The 25,533-nt window shown below is 52.8% G+C and overlaps 1 protein-coding gene across 5 annotated transcripts in view; it reads left to right on the forward strand.

Moving 5' to 3' along the window:
- The window catches only part of ST3GAL1 (ST3 beta-galactoside alpha-2,3-sialyltransferase 1), a 94,556-nt gene extending 69,263 nt beyond the window's left edge, over window positions 1-25,293 (forward strand). For 4 of the 5 annotated variants that reach the window (XM_023514983.1, XM_023514984.1, XM_023514985.1 and 1 more), the window contains 6 exons: window positions 7,672-8,517; window positions 15,154-15,350; window positions 16,458-16,637; window positions 17,450-17,495; window positions 18,733-18,852; window positions 20,882-25,293. In XM_023514983.1, the coding sequence (XP_023370751.1) occupies window positions 8,212-8,517; window positions 15,154-15,350; window positions 16,458-16,637; window positions 17,450-17,495; window positions 18,733-18,852; window positions 20,882-21,055 (1,023 nt within the window). In that variant the 5' untranslated portion in view covers window positions 7,672-8,211 and the 3' untranslated portion in view covers window positions 21,056-25,293. Of the gene's footprint in view, window positions 1-6,172; window positions 6,653-7,671; window positions 8,518-15,153; window positions 15,351-16,457; window positions 16,638-17,449; window positions 17,496-18,732; window positions 18,853-20,881 lie in introns of those variants that run through there. The other variant, XM_023514986.1, reaches the window with a different exon arrangement.
- The last annotated feature ends 240 nt before the right edge of the window (window positions 25,294-25,533 follow it).

The raw sequence follows: 25,533 nt of genomic DNA on the forward strand, positions 1-25,533 counted from the left end.
GGAGGAGAGTCATGGAGTCCAGTGCTCTCTGGGGGGCAGCCATAGAGCAGTTCCACCACTGCAGGAGGGAGGAGGTGGAGGAGGAGAGTCATGGAGTCCAGTGCTCTCTGGGGGGCAGCCATAGAGCAGTTCCACCACTGCAGGAGGGAGGTCGCCTGCCTCATCTCAGTCACTGTTGCCGAATGGCAGCTGCCTCCGGAGCTCAGTGGGGGGTGAAGCTGGGAAATGTAGTTTCCAGGCTTCCAGCCCTGCAGTGCAGAGGGAGGAGACTGCACTCCAGTGGACAGTGGCCAGTATGGGGGGCCTTGCTGGTGGCCAGAAACAGCGTGGCCTAAGGGCCCTTGAATGCAGGCAGGGTTGTTGCACCTGGAATTCCACCTTCAAATAGGGGATTTAATCCACGTGAGCTGCAGGTACCTCCCTCACCTCTAGCCCCGTGCGTTCATCATAACTATAACTTTGTTGAGTTCTTCCTGAAGGTTTCTGAACAGTCTTCTCTCACATGCCCATGTGTGACAGCCAGGGAGCTGAGAGGGTTAAAGAGGTCAGCAAAGAGGAGGCTTTGGGGTCCTCCTTAGCTGCACGGGGTGGGCAGGTGGCAGGGATCCTGGGGGCCAGGATGGATTCCTAAAGCCCAGCAAGGCTTCCAGGCGCCTCCAGCTCTGACTCACTCGGCTGGGGTTTCTCACTGCAGATTCTCTGAATGTGGGATTAAAGCAGAGATCAAACACACCCTTTAATAACGCAGAGACCCAGAGCTGCTCGGGAGACTTGCACAGGGAAGTTCCACACGCTCAGCTTCCAGGATCAGCACCTCCTTCCTGGAGGCCATGCTTAGGCTTAGTGAAGGAGGGAGGCTTCTAGACAGGGATGCCAAATCTGGGAGAACACCTGTAGTTCACACAAAAGACCATCTCCTGGTTGTGTGAACGCAACCCAGGTGCTCTCTGAGCCCCAGTTTCCTCATCTAGAAATTGGTGGTGAAGGTAACGCCTATAGATTGAGCATCTGTTAAATGTGAGGCCTGTCTGCACCTAATCCGCATATGTCCTTTTGAAGAAATGTGAGTGTCCCCATCTTGTTGATGCAGGCTCTGAGCCCAGTGAGGTAGACAGTGTCACCAAGGTCCCTGCTTAGGAAAAAGCAGATTCAGGATGCAAGGCCAGGTCTGGCCATCCCCAAAGCCCATGTTCTACTGAAAGTCTCAGATGGGTGACAGCTGTGACCATGTACTGCAAACTACAAAAAACAGTATGAGGGACTTGATGACTCCCACCCAACACTGGCAGCTGGAGACTATGAGAGCGGCCTGGCCTTTCCGGAGGGTGTGCAAATCTTGGCTTCCTGGGAAGCAATGCACCTGAGCTTCCAAACGTGGCGATAAAGACTCAAGGGTGATTGGGAAGTGGAAGATTGGAGCAATCAGAGCCCTTTGAGGAAGCTTCTCCCGAGAAGGTTAAAGCTGGTTGCAGACTCAGGTGGGCCTGACCCTGAAGCCTGCATTCTGTCCTCTGACCTGAGGCATGGCTGTTGCTGAGGCCTTTAAGTCTGGGAACCCTGACCTTTCCTACATGCGTTAGGACCTCTTCCCCCTAAGTCTTGGCCACCAAAGCAGAGAGCGTGAAGGCTTAGCTGTCCAGTGCTTTAAGGAATTGATGGAACTATACAATCAGCCAGAATCATAGTTTTCATAACACCCTGGTTTGCACTCTTCCATGCCATTTCCTTTGGGCTTTTAACTAGCCCTGCTAGCAGACAGGCCAGGGGTTCTGCTGAGCTGTTTACAAAGGAGGATCCTGAAATGTAGCTGGGAGGGACAGCACTGACCTTTGTAGCACATCGACGCTTTGCCAGGAGCTTAGCCGATCTCTGCGGTGCAACCTAGCGTGTGAACATCACTCGTCTCATCTTGTGTAGTTATGAAACTCGAGGGTCAGAGGTGAAGTGCCTGGCCTGTGAGCATGCAGCCAGGAATGGGAAGAGTTGGATTTAAACCCAGGTCTGTCTGGTGCCATTTTTTGTTCCAACAACTGTTGACTAAGATCCAGGAGCAAATTTTTCACAAAGCCAGCCTGGGGCTGGAGAGCAGTGAGGGAGAGAGTCATTCTTACTAGCAGGCCTGGGGGCCCTTCCCCTGGCAGGCCTCTCTCAGGGCCACCCTGAGCCAGCCAGTCAGGATGCCAAAGGCCAGGACGTGGGAGGGTCTGTTTTAGTGATGGGGAGGTTCAGGGCAGCTAATCCCTGGGCGTGTTGAGCCGGGAAGCCATCCTCACTGGCCTGGGAGGAGGGTGTTCTCCTGTAAAGTGAAAGCAGATGCAGCCGGCCTCCTGGGCTGGGGCAGGGAGGTGGTGGGGCTGTAATGCTCCAGCGGATCTGCCCCCTTCCCCCCCACCATCTGCACACCCAGCTGGCTGAGGGGATTTGCCAGGGTGTCTCTGGGACCTCTCTGGGCCCCACCCTCTTCTCTGGATGTGCCAAGTCTCTGACATGCACAGGACACCACTCTAGGAACCAGGAGCACAGAGAGGCAAAGGAAAGATGCTGTGATTTCCACTTCTGGCGGTGGCAGGAGCTTGTTTCAGACGTTTTCTCCCACCAAAGACTATAAATGCTGGAAAAAATAGAAATCTAGCTCTTTGAAGGCATTAGAGGACAACCAAGACTGCTAAGACTTGGGAGAGAAGAGCCTTGAGAGAAGGGAAGGGAATTACAGTGCCCCCAATATTCTCTGCTCCTTCCTGCACAAAACATATGCTGATTTGTAAGAGGCAAAGGTCCAGAAGATGAGCAGAGAGCAGCAGCTCAGAGTGTTTGCTAGTCTTACAAGGCCAGGAGCAGTAGAGATAGGTAGGCACATGGACAGAGTGGGCGAGTGAGCTCAGGACCACTAGGTCAAAACCTGAGGCACTAAGACCAAGATTCAGCAAAGGGAACCACAGAGAAAATAGCTTGTGTTCTGTACCTTTTGTTGTTTGTTTGTTTTGGCCTTTCAAGGAATTAGCCAGTATTTATGCTGCCTGGGTCCAGATTTTAAGAAACCAAGCAGAAAACAGCTGGCAGGATAAAGGGTGAATGGAGCTTTACAATGATCTTATAGTACAGAGGAGACAGAAACTCCACATGGGTCCTGTGAGGAAGAGGCGGCGTGATGGGCGTCCCCGTCTGTCCTTTGAGAAGGACTAGGCCTAGGGGTGGGGCAAACCAGAAACCTACCAGTCATGATGAAAAGTGAAACAACCACCCCACTTGGAGCAAGGTAATGTGCCCTAGCCGCACCTGCTTCCCAGGAGACAGTCCAGCCTCTCGGAGTGAGGATAGCCTGTGTAGGGCCTCCTCCACTACACGGCATGCCAAGAGACAGAACTCAGTGACCAGAGAGAGAGAGAGAGAGAGAGAGAGAAGAGGTAATGGTAATAGACTCATGTTATCCAAAGATTACAGGGTATCAGACGTGAACTTTAAAATAGCTGGGATGAATAATTGTAAGAAGATAGATGACAAGATGGAGAGATTCACCAGAAAACTAAAACCTACAAAAAAAAAAGATGGAAATTCTATAAATTAAAAAAAAAAAAAAACAGGAATAAAGAGTACAATAAATACTTAGTATATAATTCAGATAGGCTGGGCATGGCAGAAGGGGGATGAACAAGTCAGTAGCCATCTCAAGAAATTGGAAAGAAAACAATAAAACCAAAACCAAAGAAAAGAGAAAATAGTGAAGATAAGAGCAGGTATTGATGAACAATTAACTGAGTTATTAGCCATGGCGTCACAGAAAGTCCCCAAGATAGGAGCCTGGATCTTTGTGCTGGCTTTGTGACCACAGCACTGTGTGATCTCGGATAAGCCGCTTGCCCTCTCTGAACCTCAGCTCTCCATTTTCAGGGAGGTGTGTGTGGGGATCACCAACCTCAGCAAGTGGATTGAGGGTCTCATGGGGGAGACCATAGCTACTTTTTATTAGAAGCGGCAGCTTTGCCGACAGGCTGCATGGTTTGTGCAGGTATTTCTCCAGCAGCCACAGCTTCTGGGCCCTGCAAAGGCCAGGGTGGGGGGGGTCCCAGCATGGCTCAGCAGGTGTTTTCCATGGCTTCCAGGAGTTTCACCAGCTCTCCCAGTCACTGCTAATTCCTCCAACTTCCTATTACCAGGAAAGTTTCACTTTCATTTGGGACTATCCATAGGGAAATCCTTTCTGAATCCTCAAAAAGGTGCTGACATTTGTCATTGCTGTGCTGGTGACCCCGTTAGACTGTCACATGCACATTCTCTGTGTGTCCTCCAGTATTCCTGCCTGCGCCCAGGTGATGACGGCCATTCTGCAGGGGAGAACAGGGAGCCAGGCAGCCTCCCTCCCTGATCTCTGTTCGTTCCCCTCCCTCTCTTCCTCTTGCCTGTTTTAGGAGGCACCCAACTTACTCAAACTTGGCATGCAGAGATCCTTGGCCCAAGGAGTCCTGGCCTAGGTTCCACTTCAGGGAGCGAGGCTGGCGTCTCCACGCTTTGCCGGCTGCCCCATACTTGGTAGAGCACAGGGAAGCCTCCAGTCCTCATTTCTGCCCTGAGGCCTGGGACGGGGTAGGAGGGGCTCTGGCTTTTCTCTTGCAGGTTTTTCCAGGGCTTTTGAAAGTCTCTGCTGGCCATGGAATCCGCCTGAGCCCTCTGGCCTCAAAGATGCAGCTATCGGGTGCCGCAGATCAAAAGAGACCGTGGCTGCCCGTGGCCTCTGCAGCTCAGCCTTGCTGTCTGTCCCAGCTCTCACTGCACCCTAGCATCAGCCCAGAGCAATAACACCTCCCACGCAGAGCCAGGGCCTTGTGGGGAGCCTGACCTGTCATCCGGAACCCTGTTTGATCAATAGTCTTCTATTTAAAGGAACTTGCCTTTGTCTTGGCTCTGGGGTCACAGTCAGTAAGGGCACCTTGGGCCCTGTTCATTGTGAAGGCAAATGTGGAGAGATTGTCATTCCTCTGCTCAGTCCCTCCGTAGGTTTCTGTGTCGCTCACAGAAAATTTAGTCTTTGCCTGTGGTTTCTCCAGCCCAACGTATTCTCACCCCACTAGTGTGCCTGGGCCCTCTGTCACCCCATCACCTTCCCCTCCCCTCCACACTTCCTCTGATCCGGCCACACCAGCCTCCTTTTTCCGGGAGGCTGTGGGTTCTGTCCGTGCCTGGGAGCCTCCCCTCAGCCCCTTCCCAGCGCTGTCCAGCTGCCTCACCCAGGGCGTGGAGCAGCGTAGGGACCTGCAGATAGGCTGCCAGTGCGTGGGATGAACGACACGCCTCGATGGGTTGGCAGCCCCGGGAAGTGATCAGAATCTGTGTCATCAGCCCCGTTTCCCCATTAAAGAGGTGGTACAGAGCCATGAGGTACCTTGCGCAGGGTCACGGAGTGAATAGAGCGGCACAGCCTGCCGCGAGTCTAAGTTCTCTCACCTGCGTTCTGGCTTCTCTGCTCAGCAGTCTGAATTGTCAGCCCTTTCATTTCCTTTCCTTCGTATCTACACTTCATTGTGCCACCAGCCTCCAATGAGCACCGAGACTGTGCCTGGTGACAGCCACTACCGCGGTGAGCCTGAATTTCTGTCCTCACGCTGCTCCTAGTGCAAGGGAGAGACAGTCAACAGTGCAGGCGGCGAGGTAGGCAGGGCCTCCTCCAGGAGTCGGCCGCAGCTGAGCCTCAGAGAGTGAGCAAGAGCCACGGCCTGAGCTGGGTGGGATGGGTTCTGTTGGTGGGGACAGCCTGGGAGGGCACCTGGAGGCAGGAGCGACTCTGACCTGTGTGTCAGTCATATTGCTTCAAGTTACAGATAAACTGCTTTACACAATAAAGGGGATTTATTTTCTCATGTAACTGAAAAGTCAAAATGTAGAGCAGGCCGCAGGTACAGCCAGGTCAGGGGTTTAGACCATTTGTCTGGGGTTTATTCATCTTTAACCTCTTCCAACACAAGCTTGCAAAACGGCCAGCATGATACATCACAACTAAACAACAAACCAGCCAGAGCAAAAGAAAGTTGCTTCCCTCCCTATAAAAGTTTGGGGTTTCACTCTGATTGGATGAATTAGAACACATACCCATCCCTGGACCAATCACTGGGGTAAGAGGGGTGGGAACCCCCTACCAGCCAAGTGAAGTCAGAGTCCACCTGCGATAATACAGATGTTCATCTAACTTATCAAACGATAGGGCTGCTCCTCGATGGGGAAACTGGGGGGACAAGTGGATAGAACACTTGTGGGCACCACGAGGTTGTAAATGTGAGCCAGGTCATTGTGAGAAGTAAAAAATGGAGCAGTAGGCAGGGGCCAGAGCAAAATGGCATTGCCAGCTGAGCTGAGGAGCTCATTCCTTATGCTGCATCCACCCGGCTTGTGGTTAGGGAGCTGTGGGGGCATCAAACATAGTTCAGGCCCTGGATGCCTCGAAAGGCACTGGAGGTTTGACCTAGCTTGTGAACTGCCTCTCTTTCTACCAGATCATCACCAGTCTCCCTTCAGCTCTCACTTTCCTGGAAACACGTGTCCTGCTTGTTGAGGATGGGGAAGAATGGATGAGGCAAGCAGGGGTTGGAGGCATTTCAAGCAAAGGCCAGAGAGGTGTGCTCAAGTCAGAGCCATTGCTCCCTACGGAAGCCCCAGGAAGCCAGTGAGCTCTGGGGGTTGTGCGTGGGTGTTTTAGACATCATGTGCTTTCTTGGGGAACACGCACCCCTCTTTGCCTGTAGCACTCCATCTAGGGTCTTGTGAAGACCAGTTAACAAGATAGGGTGTCAGCTCTAGGGAGGAGCTCCTGGCCCCTCTAGATACAGGGAATCAGAGGACAGTGGATTTGGACTCAGGTCCTCTTTACCCATTTCCCCATGACCTTGGGAAGATCCAGCAATCTGAGTCTCAGTTTCTTCCAAGGCAAGAAAAGGAAAGTAGTGTCTATCTGGCAGTACATTTTGAGGATTATGTGAGAAGATAGATTGTCCACTCTTAGGGAATCATCAAAGACACCCACTCCTTCATATATTAATAAAGGAAAGTTAAAGTTCAGCAATTGCCCAGCAGTTACCAGTAGCTCAGCACACCATTATCTTATCTTCATACCCATTCTATATGTAGAAGTGTTGTTATCCTATTTTGTAGAAAAAGCAATCCAGGGCCAGGAAAGTTGAATAATTTTCCAACGGCACACAGCTGATAAAAGAGAACCTGGATCCAAAGTCCCCCTGTGGAACTGGGGCTAATTGGCAGAGCGTGAATGCCTGGGTAGGTGGAAAGCTGTGCCACTCTCTAAACTTGCGTTTTTTTGTTGTCACTGAGATTTGGAATCTGTAAGAGAATGAAGGAGAGGGAGAGTGGCAACATGTGTGTGGCAGTCCCTGTGTGTATGCCACTGTGCGTGCATCACTCAGTCATCTTACAGGTTCTAGTTGTAAGGAACATGGGAGGGACAACTCCTGTGCCATTTGGCAACCTTGCCAACGGGCAATGAGATCCCATTGTACACACACGCTGAGATTCAAGAGGGAAATCAGTCACGCAGAGCCACCTGCCAAGTTGGTTTGATGCCAAAGGAGAAGACCAGGCAGTGCACCCCAGTGGAGGTGGAGGGAGGAAGGTTCCGTTATAGCCAGGTCTCAGAAGCTCACCCTGTTTGCTTGCTCCTTTTCTGTGCAGATGACAGCCAGCCCTCGGCCTCACCCTCTGCCTCCGCCGTGTAACTGCTGCATCTCTGGCCACAGCACAGGGAGGACGAAGCTATAATTGAGGCTTATCTCCCCTTACTCTTATACCAGCACTCTACCTTCAAGGGCCTCACCCTCAAGGGACCTTGGATTGTCAGAAAGATTAATTACCACTCAACTCTGTTGGAGGGGAAAGGAAATCTCTGATTAAAGCTTCGTCAAGGGACATCGTCAACTCTGGGAGGCTTGCAGGAGAAGTAGGCTACTTTATTTTCTGGAAAGACAATTGTAGGCAAGCAGAGCCAACACACCACGAATGGCCTTTGTGTACCGCATGGTGATGTCAGGAACACTGGGGCGGCCGTGCCCCAGCAGGAGTGAGGTCGGCCCCAGCAGCCCCTGAGTGCTCCCTGGGAATTCCTGCTGTCTCTTCGGATCAAGCTGCCGTCTCTGGGATTTTTCCTGTATTTCCCCTCCGTTAGGAGAGATTTCCTCCAGCCCGTCACAGGGAGGCTGCCAGAAGGTAGTGAAGATGATGACCATGAGAAGGAGGACCCTCAAAGCACTCATCTTCCTCTTCCTCTTCATCTTCCTCACCTCCTTCTTCTTCAACTACTCCCCCACCATGGTGACCACCACCTGGTTCCCCAAGCAGATGGTCATGGAGCTCTCGGAGAGCCTAAAGAAGCTTGTCCAGTACAGACCCTGCCCCTGCGGCCACTGCGTTGGCCAGCGCAAGGTCTCTGCCTGGTTCGATCAGAGGTTCAACCAGACCGTGCAGCCGCTGCTGACGGCGCGGAACGCCCTCCTGGAGGAGGAAACCTACAGATGGTGGCTGGTGAGGCCTGGGGCTAAGAGTGGGGTGGGGTGGACGGGGGGGCGGTGTCCCAGACCCGAATGCTCTGTCCCTGCTGTGCTCCTGGGGCTGGGCATTTAGCAGGATTCAGGTTATGGTTCATTTAGCTATTCAATAGCTGTTCATTAAGTGGGAGGGCTGAGCTAGTTTCCTATGACTGCCATATGAAAATGCCATAAACTTGGTGGCTTACAAGTTCTCAAGTCCAGAAGTTCAAAATCAAGCTGTCGGTTGGTTCCTCCTGATGGCTCTGAGGCAGAGTCCAGCCCTGCCTATGTCCTGGCTCCAGTGGCCCGGGGCTGTCCTTTGGGTTCAAGGTTCTTCCTGGATCCAGGATGGGCTCCCCTCGAGATCCTTAACAATTTCAACTACTGAGGGCCTCAGTAAAAGTAGGGTCACATTCACCAGTTCTGGGATCTAGCACTTGGACATACCTTTTGGGGACCCCTATCTCACCCACTAGAGGTATCAAAATGCAAAATAGAGACAAGATCCTGATTCTCCTAATTTTATTCTGGCTGGGAGAGACAGACAAGAAACCAACAAGGTGGACAGTGCTTTGAGGAAGAAGAAATGTGGTTTGTGACAGAAACCTGGGGAGGGGCCCCTGAAAACGGGGTGTTTGGGGGTCTCTGAGGAGACGACTTGAGTTGAGACACACAGCAGAAGAGGCACCAGCCCTGGGAGATGCGGAGAACGTGTTGCAGGGTCCCCAGCCAGCGAGTGCAGAGCCATCGGTGGCATCAGCTGGGCATGTTGGGGAATGGGGAGCTCCGGGGTCAGCGGGGGTGTGGGGTGTGACGTGGGTCATGCCAGGTGCTAGGAGAGGGGTCTGAGTGGGTGGTGCCAGGCAAGGAACCTGGGATGTTTGTAAGTGCAACAGGAGGCCGCTGTGAGATTTTTATCAGGAAGTTCCACGATCTGATGTAGCCATCTGAAAGGTCATTCTGCTTGTTGAATCCAGAAATGTCCACTCATCCTTACTTACTGAGTACCTAATAAGCGCCACTAAGGTGAGACAGAAGGGACAGGCTTCCCCTTCTTGGGCTGCAGGCAGGGCAGAGAGAGAAGGGGAAATAGACAATCAGAAGCCAGGTGGCGGTGCTACATCCAAGCCCACTTGAGGTCTAGGGCTATCAGAGAAGGCTTCCTGAAGGAGGCACTCACCTGAGGTCACAAAGCCAGGGCAGATGCAGTGAGAAGCTGGCAGCTGCAGCCTGAGGCACCTTGAGAATCGTGAAGTCCTCTTTCCCTTCAGAGTGAGGGCGACATTGGCCGTCAGCCCTTGGACACATACTCCCTCCCCCGCACCCCCACTATCTGATTCCCAGCCTTGAGCCCGTGGGCAGGGCCAGGCTGAGCAGCCAGCAGAAGCCTTCATCCCTCCTTCCTCAGGGTTTCGGGAAGCAGAAAGCCATCTGATGCCAGGTCCCCCAGGCGACCAGGTGGTCTGGAAAAGTCTTAGGCAAGAATTGTTGTGTCCTGAGTCCCAGTGCTGCCTCTCTCCAAGTCGTTTTCCTCCTCAACCAAAGCAACATCAAATTCTAGTGAATTCTAGCCCTGTAGGAATAGGATTATAGGAGGAAGTGAAGTGAAGGGATGACTCTTTTAGTTCAGTTTACAGGTTACCACAAAGCAATCACGCGGGACCCACTGGCCCCTGCGACCTTGTCCCCAGGTCTCTGTCTCAGATACCCAGGACAGAGTCTTCTCTGTCCCAGCCCCCATTCTGAGACAAGCCACACAGAGGGCTGAATCTGCCTCCTCTGCTCGCCCCAAACTCAGAACACAGAGTGTATGTTCCCCGGGAGCATTCTGAAGGGAGAGAATGTGCCTCCCTCCCCTGATTCCTGCCCCCTATATCTGTGCCCAGCACCAAAACACAAAAGAATATAATAATACCTTCTACCCAGTCCTGGATATCAACCCACTTTACCTCTCTAAGCCTTGATTTTCTCATCTGTAAGATGGATGCATATAACCTTTCTCATAGCACAGTGGGAACTAAATGAGAAGGTCCCTCTAAAGTTCTCAGCACAGGCCTGGCACAGATGCTGGCACAGCCCTGCACACGCCTTTTCTAAGCACCCTCTCTCCCAGCTCTGATCTGTCCCCTCCATGTAGCATCTGGCATCTGGTGGAGACTCAGTTGGGAGGGGTGAGAGAATGAATGTGTGTTAGCCCCAATAGACATCATTCACTTACTCAGGAAACACATTGAGCCTGTACTGCAGGGCAGCCTGCGCTGCCTGTGGCTTGGACGCTGAAGGGGCCAGACAGACAAGCCAGCAACAACTGGGGATTAGAACAAAGCCTGCAGAGGATCGCGCGAGCCCAAGAATTGGAGGTTGCAGTGAGCTATGTTATACCACTGAATGCTAGCCTGGATGACAGAGTGAGACTTCGTCACTAAAAAATGATTAAGGAAGGTCTGAGGACCTGCATGAAGTCCTGACCGTGCTAACCAACCCCACTTCCCCACCCCTCTGCAGACAGTGACCACCTTGGGCCCCTACATCCCTGCCACGGCATCTACTTCTAGGGAAGCCGACCCAAGAAACCTTGCTTTCTCAGGGAGCTTATACCTGTCAGCAGGCATTCATTAAGTGCCATTGTATACAGAAACATACACTGGAAATTAATTAGGAAGGAAGAGAAGGGATGTCTTTGACTTTAACATTATGTCAGCAACCTTCTAGTCTTTTTATGGTCCTTGACAAAGGAGAGAGGAATAGAATATTCCCTCCCAGGGAAAACAGGGATCTTGCCTGAAACGGCCTGCCCAGTCCAACCCAGCTGGCAAACAGCAGGGATAGGCTGCCCATCTAGTTTCCCACCCACGTTCTCCCTGGCTCTGCCATTGACACCCTTACTGCATGACCGCAAAGTGAGTCCCTTCTGGGGTCCAGGCCCCAGTGTCCACTTGTGCCACAGAAGGCCTGGAGCACATCTGAGATCCCCTGAAGTGTGGAGCTCGTGACACCAGAGACACAGGGTGGAAGCCTGAAGGTCGTCCGCATGCCTGCGGAATGAATCCTGCTTTAATTCTCCTTCTGCTCGTGCCGTGCAGGACTATAATTTGACCTGGAACTTCACTCTGCACCTCTTTAGCACCTGGCAAACTCGTTCCCACTAAGAGAGGATACTTGCCGGGGCAGGCAGCAGGACAGACCTGGCACCAAAGAAGGTTGTTTGGTTTTCATCTTTTTGTACAATCACTGTTTTACATCTGCCAGGTAATCCCTGCTTTCCACTTGTAGTAGAGATATGAGGTTTCCTTTTCAAATCAACTAACTGTGTTTTCTTAAGTGAGTCATTAAAGAAAAGCCCGTCGGCAATAGGTGAGATGGGTGTGCTACTGTGTGCTCGCTGACTAGGTGAGCCTTGCAGTGTGCCACCAACACGTTCGTGTCCCGGCCTACCTTGAGTCCGCAACCCTGGTGCCTCCATGGCAGGGCACACATGTGCCCAGTAGGTACTCAGCAAATACCACTGCGGGATGGATGCGAGGACACCAGGTTGGTCCTTAATTCAGCACACTGTGCCATGCTGCCCTGAGACAATGGCACAATGTGTATGTACGTGCTAGCCGGGCCTGAGCACATCTTCATAAGCTTGGTGAGCGCAGCAGCCCTTGCTGGTTGGGGACCTCGTGGAAGTTCCTACAGGGGACCCTGGCTGTGGTCCTCTGCCCCAGGGTTCTCAGAGAGTGGTCTCCAAACCATGAGACCAACAGCATCACCTGCTAGAAATGCAGAATCAGCCTCAGCCCAAGCCTCCTGAGTCAGGGTCTATACCTTCGTTAGGTCCCCAGGGATTGTCTGCACATTTGGGAGCCTGGAGCTGCTTTAGGGGGTCCCATCAGAAGCAGATGGTTAGTGGCTGGTCACGGTGGGTCACGCCTGTAATCCCAGATTTTGGGAGGCTGAGGCAAAAGGATCGTTTGAGCTCAGGAGTTCAAAACCAGCCCAAGCAACAAAGCAAGGCTCCATATCCACAAAACATAGAAAAATTTGCCAGGAGTGGTGGTGTATTCACGTAGTCCTAGCTACTTGGGAGACTGAGGCAGGAGGATTGCTGGGGCCCAGGAGTTTGAGGCTGTAGTGAGCTAAGATGATGTCATCATACTTCAACTTGGGTGACAAGGTGAGATCCTGTCTCAGAAAAAAAATCAGGTGTTTAGTGTTTAATCTAGACCCCATTTTTTTTTCTGGTAGTATGTACCATAATATAACATCACTTTTACTACTTATAAGTGTATAATTCGTGGCATGAAATACATTTTCACTACTGTCTATTTCTCAAATGTTTTTATAAGCCAGACACGAGCTCTGTACCCAGTGAGCAGTAACTGCCCGTTCCTCCCTCGCCTCAGCCCTTAGTAACCTCCAGCTTACTTTCTGTCTCTATGAATTAGCCTTTTCTGATATTTCCCATGAGTGCAATCATTGTATTTTGGATTTTGACTTTTTGTGTTTGGTTTTTTCATCTAGAGTAATATTTCCAAGGCTCATTTCTGGTATAGCGTGCATCAGGACCTTGTTCCTTTGCGTGGGTGAATAATACTTTATCATATGGATATATCACATTTTGTTTATCTAGTCGTTCGTTAATGGGTACTTGGGTTGTTCCCCCTTTTTAGCTATCGGGAATAGTGCTCAGTGGATGTCAGTGTGGGTCAGTTTGAGTCTCTGTGTCCAGTTCTTTGGGGAATAGACCTAGGAGGGAATTGCTGGGTCACATGGTAGTTTCATATTGAACATTTTAAGAAACTGCCACATTTTCCGCACTGGCCACACTGTTTTACATCCCTAGCAACAAAGCGTGAGGTTCCCACTTTCTCTGCATCTTCACCGACCCTTGTCAGAACTGTGCTAGCAGGTGTGGAGCGTGAGCTGGACCTTGCTGCTGTCCAGGGCATCTCATGGTCTTACCATAGAGGAGAGGCCACGTGGTTGTCACCTAGAGAAGTCTGGGTGTGCTGTGTGCCTCTCCTGGGGTGTGCGACTCCTATCCAGGTCAGGCTAGGTGCTCCAGGGATCTCCCTGTGCATGTCCCTTGTCACTAATCTACTGGACAGTAGCCAAAGCCACTCTAGCCAGTTCTTTCTCTCCTAGCCACTTTGTGTCCCTGGGATTGGGATTAGCTGATGGGACTGACCCCAGAGCTCACCTCCCCAGCCCACCTCCCCCAGCCCTGATTGCAAGGCTGGACTTTCCAAAGGTCAAGATTCCAGGGCTCATCGCCTGTAGCTCAAGCAGCTAAGGCACCAGCCACACACACCAGAGCTGGTGGGTTCGAATCCGGCCCAGGCCTGCCAAACAACAACGACAACTAGAACCAAAAAATAGCCGGGCATTGTGGTGGGCACCTGTGGTCCTAGCTACTTGGGAGGCTGAGGCAAGAACAAAAACAAACAAACAAAAAAGATTCCAGAGGTTGGAGGTGGAGTTATGTTGTGGGAGAAACCTTAACTGGGTTTCTAGAAGCCTGGGTTCAAATCCTGGTTTGGATTTGAGATAAGTCACTCACCTTATCTGGCCCCAGAGCATCCTTCCTCATCTGCTCTTGAAATGGGACAGCACTGTGGCATGGTGACAGGGTCAGACGTGGCACTTCTTAGGAAATTCCCCCAGGGTTCATGATGAGTGAGGAAGGCAGATGCATCAACTGGCAATCACTGCACCGTGTGGCCAGAGCTCCACCTGAGCCCGTGCAGGGAGGGGATGTACAGGGTGACCAGCTTGTCCTGTATCCAGGAAAACCTCAGCCCTGGACATTCCTGGATAATGTGTCACCCTTAGGATAAAGCTGGTGTTCAACATTGCCTGGAGGCCAGGGAGAGTGTCTTGGGGCAGCTGACCCTTGAGCTAGGTCTGGAAAGATGCAAACAATTTGCTAGGCAGACCTCAGAGGCCTTTGTGTACTCAGCAGACAGCTTATTCTTTAGTCTGACTGGAGTCTAGCTCTTGGGGCTGGAAGCTGTGAGGGGTGGCTGGACAGGTGTCATAGAAGGCCTTACTGTCATCAGCCACCTGGCCCTGGTGGGGGCTGGAAAACTGGCACCACCACCCACAGTCACATAACAACTGGGGGGGGGCAGGGACTTTTTTTTTTTTTTTTGCATGTCCCTGATGTACCACCCATTGGTATGCAACTTTAAGGCATCCTCACCCTAAACCTGGTGTCTGGACAATGCAGGATGACATCTCTGCAGGTGGGTGGAAGGTCTTTCAGAGAGAGAAGGGCCCCCAGACACGGAACAGGTTGGAGGAAAAGTGATGAGTTTCGCTTGGGACTTATCAAGTTTGAGGGGCCTGTGAGACCAGGTGTGACAATCTGAGCTGGGTCACCCAAGACTAGTCTCATGTGGCTGCAACAGTGCCTAGCGTGTGGTGGGTGCCCAGAGCACATCTGAAGAATGCATGAATGGTCTCTTTGCTCCTTGAGCAGCACCTGGGCTCCCTGGAGGAGGAGGTGAGGCAGTTGTATCCAAGCTGTGTCCATCTCCAGGGCCCAGCAGAGATTGGGCACACGGGAGGCCCTAGTCAATAACCCACAGCAGGTGGCTCAGGGGCCTGCTAGCCAGACTGAACTCCTTCCTTCCCCTGCCCACAGAAGCTCCAGCGTGAGAAGAAGCCCAGTAACTTGAACGATACCATCAAGGAGCTGTTCAGAGTCGTGCCCGGGCACGTGGACCCCATGCTGAAGAAGAGGTCTGTGAGCTGCCGGCGCTGTGCTGTCGTGGGCAACTCAGGCAACCTGAGGGAGTCCTCATACGGGCCAGAGATCGACAGTCACGACTTTGTGCTCAGGTAGATGCTGGGACCCTCGCCCCAAGCCCACCACACTGCACCAAGGGGGCCCTTTAGAGCTGGAGAAAGTATCTTGGCTCACAGTCAGAAGGTCAAGGCTTCCGTCCCAGTATCTTTGGACATACCCCAAGCCCCTTGCAGTGCCTCCTTGCCTCAGTTTCCCCATCTCTGCCTTGAAGGATGGGGATGGACTAGAAGGGCCTCTCTGGGTGCAAAGAAGAAACCATACACTGGAGGCCCCTCTGTGGGTCTCACGCTTGGCACAGGGAGGCCTGGGGAGAGGGAGGGCTAATGAGAAGACTCTCGCTTGTCTTTAAAATTCTCTGCAATTTGCCATCTAGGCCATGATATCATGCATATGTATATACATTTTTTAATATAAAACACTTTATATATATATATATATATATATATGCTTTTAATATAAAATCTATTTTTCCCTGTCAACAAATAAAATATATAGGGTGGCACCTGTGGCTCAAAGGAGTAGGGCGCCAGCCCCATGTGCCAGAGGTGGCAGGTTCAAACCTAGCCCCAGCCAAAAACTGCAAAAAAAAAAAAAAAAAAAAAAAAAAAATATATATATATATATATATATATATATATATAATTCCTGGAAGATGCCCCTACTCTGTCCTGGGTTTCTTGTAATTCCTATTATACTATTCACTACTGACCCAGGATGAAGAACCCAACAGGGGTGGGGTGGCCCATCCCCAGCCACCTTCTAGAACAGTCTCTTATTTCTGTGATCCCCAACTTTGGTCCTTAGACCACTCATCTGCCTCTTGGACTATCGCTGTTCCTACTGTCCAGTGGTGTCCATGGTGAGGGGCAGAGTTGGGTTCCTGCCCACGAAGAGGGACTAGGGAATGCCTGCTGGATGCGGCTGTATATAGCAGGTGGTCGATGGCGGTGTCAGACTCACGAAGTCACGGAAGAGGAGGAAGTCACCAAGGCCTTCAAGCTGCATCTTAATGGTCCCCACTTTACACATGAGGAAAATGAGGCCCAGGGAGGGAGGTGACTCTCCTGAGGTCCCACCACAGGCTTGCAGAGCCCATGCTCACGCCATGAAAAGTGACTTTCTCTCCCTCCTCCTCCCAGGATGAACAAGGCACCCACAGCAGGGTTTGAGACTGATGTCGGGAGCAAGACCACCCACCACCTGGTGTACCCCGAGAGCTTCCGGGAGCTGGGAGAGAACGTCAGCATGGTCCTGGTCCCTTTCAAGACTATGGACCTGGAATGGGTGGTGAGCGCCACCACCACGGGCACCATCTCCCAGTGAGTCTCCTCCGGGGGCCACCTTGCTACCACCCTGGTACCAGGCCAGTGGGCACGCCTGTCCCTCACCCTGGCCCCATCTGCTGTAGCACCCCCCAGCAAGGCCCAGCTGTTCCACCTGCAGTGTGGACCTGGACTCGGGGAGGGGAGGCGAGGCCAGGGCAGTGCTGAGCTCAGAACTGTGGCCTCAGGCCTTGCTGCTTCCTTCAAACTGAGGTGCTCTCATGCTCCGAGTGGGAACTCAGCACATATTGTGGCCTTTAATCCTCACAGTGGCCACTGCCATTAGCTTCGTTCTCTGAGGTGGCCCTAAGTCCCTGACTCTTCCCACGGAGAAGTGACTGAGTTTCCAGGTTTCCATGGGCCCCTTGTCTTAGGCCAGGTTTCCTGGGAACAGAGCTGGCCCAGGACTTGGGTATAAGAGACTAGAGGGTTGTACCCTCAGAAGCCCAAGAGTGAGGAGGCAGCCGGAGCAGGGGAAGGAGGCTGGACACAGGCTGGGCCACCATCTCCCTCTCAGTATGGAGTCTGAGCCAGAAGCTGTGCTCATCCCGCATACTGGGGGTACTGGGGACCTCACAGGCCAACAGGTGGGCAGGGCTGCAGGCCCCACTTCTCTGCTTCACCCCTGCTGGCTCTTCAGGAAGCCAAGGGCAACAGCAGACCACCCTCCAGTAAGCCAAGGTCGCCCTCTACTGTCTGTGTGGAGGCGGGACCTGGCTGTGCCTGAGATGTCAGGGCCTCATCCACCTCCCGGGGCTGCTTGCCCCAGAGCCTCTGCCATTCAAACACTTCTCTCTCTCCACCTACAGCACCTACGTCCCTGTCCCCACGAAGATCAAGGTGAAACAGGATAAGGTGAGTGGAGCTTAGGCCCCTGCCCTGGGAGAGCCCCAAGCGCCTCCAGGCTGGGGGAGCAGCAGGCCCCACTTACCTTTATCTGGGAAGAGGTTGGGAGTAGTTCTCAAGTGGGGTCCCCAGACCAGCAACATCATCCAGGAGCCTGTCACAGATGCAAATCATCCAGCCCACCCAGACCTGATGAATGGGGGAACCTTGGGGACTGCCTGTCCATCTGGTTTTAGGCTCCATGGCTGCCAAGGCAGGCAGCGGCCTGAGCGTCTCCAGGCCAGACCACACCTCCTGTGGCTCCATGTCCCTCCGTGCCTCCGTCTACCCCACTGATGCCCCTCGTATGGTGTTGGCCAAGAGATGGGCCAAGAGCAGAAGGAGGGAAGTGAAGTGCCTGCCTTCCCGCCCCTCGGCACACCGAGAGTTAGAATTAGGCTCAGATGGATTAGGTACCGTGTCTAGGGCACACAGAGAGCTGTGATACTTTGAGAACTGAAGGCTCCCTGTGCCTTCAGCACCCTGTCCTATGCATTGGGCCTCGCAGCCACAGAAAAGCAGCCACCTGCGTATCTTACAGGGCAGGACTGGTGGACAGGAGGGCCAGGTTCAGTGATGGACCGACCCCCAGAAATCTGCCAAGTTGCCCTTCCAGTCCAGTCCTCGGGGCTGGAGTTTGGCTTCAGGGATGTGTCCACCCTCTGTTGCCTGAGGCGTCCCTGTCACTGTCCTCAAGAAAACTTTTGGTGGAGGACCCAAAACAAAGCCTGATATGGGGACCCCTCCTAGCTCGGCCTTGGCTGTGTGACATTGAGCCGGGCACCTCATGTCTCTAAGCCTCATCTGTAACATGAGAAGAGGGAAACCTGGGATGGGGGGTCATTTTAAGGATAGGGATGACTCCCCACTAGTGCTGGGTAGATGAGGTGGCCCGTGTGTGTTTCTCTGTCACGGCTCACTGCCTGGCCTCCTTGTGTTTCTGGGTGCTGCCTCAGTGAGTTTCCTCCCAGTCCTGGGGGGCCTTCCTCTTCTTTGTCTCTGTCCATAGTGCTTGTCACCTTCAGCACCCTCTGTCTCTGTGACCCAGAGAAGTGCCCATCTTTCCCCACTGGCACAGAAGCCTACGAATGCAGGCGGTCAGCTGTGTCACCATGGCCACGACAGTGTGTGGCACCTGATAGGTGCAACGTGTACTCTGCCCACCAGAATTCACTGCAGGCCACGGCCTCCCCTCCCCTCCCTGCAGATCCTGATCTACCACCCGGCCTTCATCAAGTACGTCTTCGACAACTGGCTGCAGGGCCATGGGCGCTACCCATCCACCGGCATCCTCTCGGTCATCTTCTCCCTGCACGTCTGTGACGAGGTACATTGTCCCCCCGCTCCCGCCTGCTGGGCCATTCCATATTCCCAGGAGAGGCAGAGGACAGGGTGGGCAAGCTGGGTAGCCGTCTAAGTTGGCTGGAACTCTCTGGAGCTTGGTAACAGAAAAACCAAGACTCCCTGTCTCTGCAATGGGGCTTGAGAAGGCTGTCTCCCCAGGGGCTTGGGGAGCGCCAGTGCTCTACTGGAAAGCTCTCAGGAGCAAGCACGCTGCACATTGAGCCCCCAGCAGAACCAGGACCAATGGCTGGTGGAAGCTCAGATGTAGCTGCAGGATGAAGCGGGGGTGCTAATAGGGAAAGCTGCCTAAAGCTGCGGTTCTCAGCCTCACTTCGTCCTTAGAATTGTCTGTGGGGCTGGCGTGGTGGCTCATACCTGTCATCCTAGCTCTCTGGGAGGCCAAGGGGGGAGGATCCCTTGAGGTCAGGAGTTTGAAGTTGCTGTGAGCTATGGTGATGCCATGGCACTCTACCCAGGGTGACAGGGTGAGACTCTGTCTCAAGAAAAAAAGAATCATCTGTGGGGCAAAACTGCAGTACCCAGGCCACAACCCAGCCCAGTGTCACCAGAATTTGCTGGAACCAGGCATCCTTGGGTTCCTTCCACCCAATGAGAACCAGTGATCTCAAGAAGTGCCCCTCACAGCTTTGCCTCATCAGACACCAGGTTGTGTGCTGGTTTCCATCAGTGACGAGGGGGCTTGCTACCACCCAGAGAAGGGGGCAGGAAGGTGGGCCCCAGCGGCCCCCACCCCTCCCTGGCCCTGGGTTCAGGCGGGACATTCCGGCATTCCTTCTTATCACACCTGACCCATCCCCAGCCCCACACCACCTGGCTATTGGTTGGAAATCCCAGGAAGGGGTCCAGGGCACTGCCAGGCAGGTCCACACTCTTAGCCTTGGTTGGTCTGATCCTCCCCTGACGTCCCCAGCCAGAGATGTCAGCCCCTCTGTCATTTCCTACCTCCACTTAGCTGCTCACAGACCCCCTGGGATTCTACCTCTGAAATACCACTCCCGTCTCTTGTGTCTTGTGCAGCCCTCTCCTCCCTGCTCTTGGGTGGCCCTCTCCACGGTGCGCTTACTGAGAAAGCAGCATGTGGCCGGAACTGTCCCTTGCCCTGCTTTGTCCCCACCCCTCAAATCTGTCCTCTACTGCAGCCCCTCACCTGTTCTCTCTCTGGAAGACCTCCCTAGTCATCTTGTACTCATTTCCTAAGACCCAACCAAAATGTCACCTCCTAGGAGGGGCTTCCTCTGGAGGCACCGACCGACCCCTCCCTCCTCTGTGCTGGGGGAGTCTGGAATTTAGCCCTGTGCCTCTAGGGACTGCCCCTAATGACCGCCATCAACTACAACTTCCAAGGCTGAGATTTGACCCCTGTCCCTAATTCCTTCTGCCCAGGTACAGTGATGACTTTGAGACATCCTGCCCAGTGCCTGGAACAGAATGAATGCTTAGTCAGTGCTTGTCACATGTGCGAAAGCCCTGCCCAGTGGGCAGTGAGGGTCCTTGGACCTGATGGCTACTGGCAACAGGGACGAAGAGTCAGCAGCTTCCTCTGCCTTGTTATCGTTATGGTTCTTGGCCTCGTTTTCCAGATGAAGAAAGCGAGGCCCAGAGAAGTGATTTGATGTGCCCAGGGCAGTGTGCAAGTGGCCGGGCTGGGATTGGGTCAGTTTGCTTGGCTGCAAAGCCCTGCTGTCCGTTCCACCCCACGGCCTCCTTTCCTCCCCTGCCTTCCATGGCTCCTCAAGCCTTGGAGAGCAGGTTACACTTGCTGCAGAGGTGAGACCCGGCCTCCTGAGGACACCATATAGTGTAACCTCCCAAGATGTCTCTGGCATTGGGCTTCAGTTATACTTAACCTGTATTTATGTTACCAAGCTCCAGAGGGTCCCAGAAACCTATAGAAGGGATTTTCTGTATCCTTGGAAGTGCTGTTTACTATTTCCTGGAGGTTCTACCCGCGGCCCCACTGTCTGGTTTTCACCTTTGTTTTGTCACCACAGGTAGACTTGTATGGCTTTGGAGCAGACAGCAAAGGAAACTGGCACCACTACTGGGAAAACAACCCATCAGCCGGGGCTTTTCGCAAGACAGGGGTGCACGACGCAGACTTTGAGTCCAACGTGACGGCCACCTTGGCATCCATCAACAAAATCCGGATCTTCAAGGGTAGATGACGCTGTGAAGGGTTTAGGATGGACGCGCCATCACGCCTCTGGGTTTGCAGCCCCAGCATCTTGCCAGAGCTGTGCTGTCTAGAGGCTTCGCGGGCCAGCCTCAGGGGTGTCCCCAGGTCACCCTTGCAGCCTCCTGCACCCCAGCCTTTGGCAACTTCCACTCACCAAGGTCACTGAACTCTGCTGAGCCTGTGGAACAAGTCTCAGAACCTGTTTCGTGTGGGGAGAGCTTCATCCCACTGCTGTCCTAAAGCTGGGGAAACTCTGGGAAAGCTTCAGTCTCCAAACACTAAAATCATTTTGGCTTCTGGGACAGGATCAGGAGTCAAAGCTGAAGACGCTCCCATATTCTAATAGACAGGAGCCTTTCCCAGGGAAGATGGAGAGACATGCTGCCTCCAGGGGCCCAGCGCTGACTGTCAGGCTCTGATTCTCGGCTGGGATGTTTCTGAGTGACAGTTACCTCCAGGACATAGCCACGTGGGGCTACCCAGGTGCTGGGGGCACAATGCTGCCCTTCTTTGCACGAAGCCTGGCCTCTCACTTGGTGATCGCCCTTTGTTCCCAAAGTTCAGTTGTGACTTCCCACCCCAGATCTTCACAGAAGCTTGGCAGTGTGCTTCTCCTGAGATGCCTCTTCCCAAGTGGATGTTCCCCTGAGCAGTCAGTCTCTGTGGTTATAATCACAGCTGATCGCAGCTCTGCCCACTCCCCTGGGCCTCGGTGTTTGGGGAAGAAATGCATGCATTGGCTCAAAGGAGGCAAAAGCCCCTCTGGGGAAAGAGGGTCCCCTCCGATAGCACACCCCTGCCCCAGAGCTGGGTACATCTTCTCGGGTTTCCTGAGCCTGCACCTAATCTGGAATAAAGCTCGGATGACACTCAAAGCCACCCAGGGGCACATCAGCTGGGAACGTACGCTCTTACTTTCTCAGACTGTTGGATTTGGTGTCTGTAACCCCCAGCACCTCGCAGGGGGCTTCCAATAGCATTTGCCCCAGGGGCCTGACCTCTGGGCCATGTCCCTGCCAGCCACCTCTGGGATGTCCTGGGGCTCTGGGTGGGGGGCATCCAAGGCGTGGTGACTGCACTTACCTCATCTTTTCTTCAGCCTCCCTGATTATTTATTGATTTTCTTTTCTTTTTAATTCAGCTGACATTGTGTGCATTCTGGCTTGGTTGCTGGTCCTGGTGTTTGGATTAAGCCTGCTATTGCCTGACCCAGCAGCAGGGAAGAGCGGCTTAAAGAGAGACTTGTAGGAATTCTCAGATTTGAGGGCTTGGGGCTGGCAGTTGGGCGAACCCTGCCATGTCAGTCCTTGGTGGTTTGTGCAGTGCCTGCCCCACCCTACCATTCCAGCCAGACCTTGCTTCCCATGTAGAGTTGGAGTCATTCTGAGGCTGGCAGTGTCCAGAACTCATTGAAACCCCCCATTGTGGCCAGGTGTGGGGTGGGTCAGGCAGACGAGGAAAGTGATGCTTCATCAGGAAAACCACTTTTTCTGTTGAAAACATTTGTTAAAAGGCCACTATTGTTTGGAGAGGTGCGACCGCTTAGGATGCAGTCTCAGAAGTCATGGGATCAATTCCCCCCACCCTAGGGCTCAGAACCCCCCTCTGCAGCCTGGGTAGCAGGAATTATGAGGGCTTAGGGACCTCATTCAGAGGTCAGAGATGGCTTCAGGCCATTCACGAGAGTCCCCAGAAATTGTAGGCCAAGTTTTTCCCCCTGAATTCTGTGCATATGAGCACTTGTTTGGGGAAAGATTCCATGGCGTTTGTTACAGTCTCACATATTCCAAATTCACAAAGTGTTAAACAAACAAACAAACCTGTTTCAGCTTTAAAATTCTCCAAAACCGAAGACTTTCTTGATCAGTGCAGGCTGTTGTGTTGCTGTGAGTCACTCTGAAGGCTCCCACCCCTGCACGGCGCCCAGCCCTGCGTGGCATGAAGAACTCAGCAAACGTTTGTGAGTTGGCCCATCAGTCCCCAGGACCAAGTTGAATGAAATGAACGCTGATAGAGAGGGCCGTATGGACTATGGGCCTCTTCTCCTTTTCCTAAAAGTGGGTCTGTTTGGGGATGGTAAGCTCAGGAGAGCAATCTGTGTTTTGGGATTTTGCTGATCAAGAGCAGGTCCCTAGGGTGAAGTGGTGTCCATTTCTGAGCTGGGCACTGCCTGGTGGTGGTTCTTGGTCTGGACTTCGAACTGTGAGACACTTCCAGCCTCCCACATCTGGCTCTCTCACTTTATAATGAGAACAGCATGGCCCAGAGTAGGGAAGTGGTGTGTAGCAGTGACTGGATTACAACAGCACAAGTCAGAATCTGGGCAAAAATAGGGTGTAATTGACTCTATGTTGAAATTGTCCAAAGGTGGGCTGTGTCCTGGTAACTCCCTATCCAGCATCTTGAAAAGTGTGACCACAATGCCGGTGACTCTGCCCTGCTTTCAGCCCTCAGCGCCCTGCGTAGGCGGGCAGGTGGGCCGGCTCTTCTACCCCCTAGTGAAGGAGGCAGCGTTTCTGTTTTGCAGGACACTCTTCTCAAGGCTCACTGGCTTAGCAGTAGATACTTCCCCAAATTAATGCCAGTTGTTGTGGCCAGAACTAAATGCACCAATTGGCTCAAGCCAACAGGAGCCTATCCCTGGGGTGAAGGTGTCTGAGAATCAGACAAGAGTGTTGCCCAAAGGGCACTGGGTGTGCCGTCAGCAGGAGAACGAGACGTGCCCATGCTGGGCAGGCAAGGGCAGGATGCTCCTCAGCCCCTGAATCCCAGCTGAGGGCTCTGCAGACATAAAGCTCCTTGGAGACCAGCACTGGGCTCTAGGCGGGGAGCAGACAGCACTGAGCCTAAAGCCACGAAGTCCAGGGCTGTGAGGTCTCAGCAACACCCAGCCTGTGCAGTTCCCCCGCACTCCAGGAGGTGGATCCTCTAGAGCTGCAGCCCCACGCCCCTCTCCTGGCCTGGCAGAGGTTTGTAACCTGTGTGCTTCCAGAAGGAATGGGGGCAGAGGACTAGGTTCATGCATGGGTGGATGCCTTTTGAAACTCTTTGTCAACACCATGCAGCAAACTATATGGGCATGGATTAGTGAGAAAATCCAGGTACAAGAAAATAAAACAAAAACAACAGTATAACCAGAGGAAGTGAAGAGGGCAGTTAAAATCTGGGTGATTCTTCTTTTTTATTCCTCTCTTAAGCCTAGACTTGCCCAACTATATTTTTTATTTTTCTTTTTTCCAGATTTCTTTTTATTAAATCCTAACTCTGTATGTTAATGCATTTATGGAGTACAATGTGTATACCATGGAATACTATGCAGCCGTAAAAAGCTGGGTGATTCTTCTATGGAGAGGGTCCATTGAGAGGCCTTATGAGTGCTAACTCTGCTGTGGCCAGCAGGGGGTGCCAGAGGCCCATCCTACCTCAATGTGGGTCGGGCCTCCTGGTCAAAGGGGGCCTAGAACCCCAAAGAGCTCGGGGTTTACTTTAGCTCTTCTCTTCAAGCTAGTCTAAAAACAGGTAATGTGGAAACCAAAAGTACTCTCTCTCCCTCACCTCGTTATGATCAAAAATACTTTCTGCAGGAAAGCCCAAGCCCTGAGAGGCCAGTGGCCAGCTTGTCAGTACATTAGGAACTCCTTTTGTCCCAAAAGAGCACTGAGTTTCCTGCAGGCAGCCAACCTGCTTCACGCCCTGTTCTCTCTGCAAGAGCCCATATGGTCATCCGTACCGGGGAGAGACAGACACCTGTGTTATGGCTACAGTTTTTCAAGATGCTGGATGAAGCCTTGCTGGGAGATCTCACCTCCAAACAATATAAACATGGTGCCAGTTACACCTGAGTTTTGCTCAGACTGCCATCAGTTGCCAGTCTGAGCTGGGACATCAGCTTTAACCCTAGCCTGCGTCAGGGACCCCTCTCCGCCGGGGTGGGGCAGGTTCAGGCCCTTCCTCCTGCACAATCACTTTAGCTCTCACCGATTCCCATCAAAGCCAAAGTTCCTCGAGCACTTTTTCTTCTTTGCAGTCCTGTGTGTGTGGTTGCCGGTGGTTTATAATTTGCTTTCTGTTCCCACTCATCTCTCTGTTCTTCAGCTGAGCACTGATCTGAGTGCATTTGGATGATGTTAGTAAGAGTCCACTGTCCTCAGCCCCTGCTCTATTTTATTTATTGTTGAATATTTCCAATGACCAATCAAAGTGAATTAAACGAGCTATTTTATCGTTTGGGTGGGTGCGTAGTTTTTCTAGAAGGGCCGTGCATTAGTGCCACCTCTCTGGCTGCTTCCATTCAAGCAATCTTTTCAGTCCTCAACACCCCACACCCAGTGTCCCCAAGTTCCGGAAACAGAGCAGACACCTTAGAGAGGCCTCCTCTCAGACCCAGCTGTGCTGCTCCCTGCTGACTTCTGAACCTCAGTTGCCTCATCTGTCAAATGAGCGCAACAATCATGTCCCTCAGAGTTG

This window comes from Otolemur garnettii, unplaced genomic scaffold (assembly GCF_000181295.1).
Source record: "Otolemur garnettii isolate 467f Iridium unplaced genomic scaffold, OtoGar3 scaffold00062, whole genome shotgun sequence".
In the NCBI taxonomy this organism is placed as follows: Eukaryota; Metazoa; Chordata; class Mammalia; order Primates; family Galagidae; genus Otolemur; species Otolemur garnettii.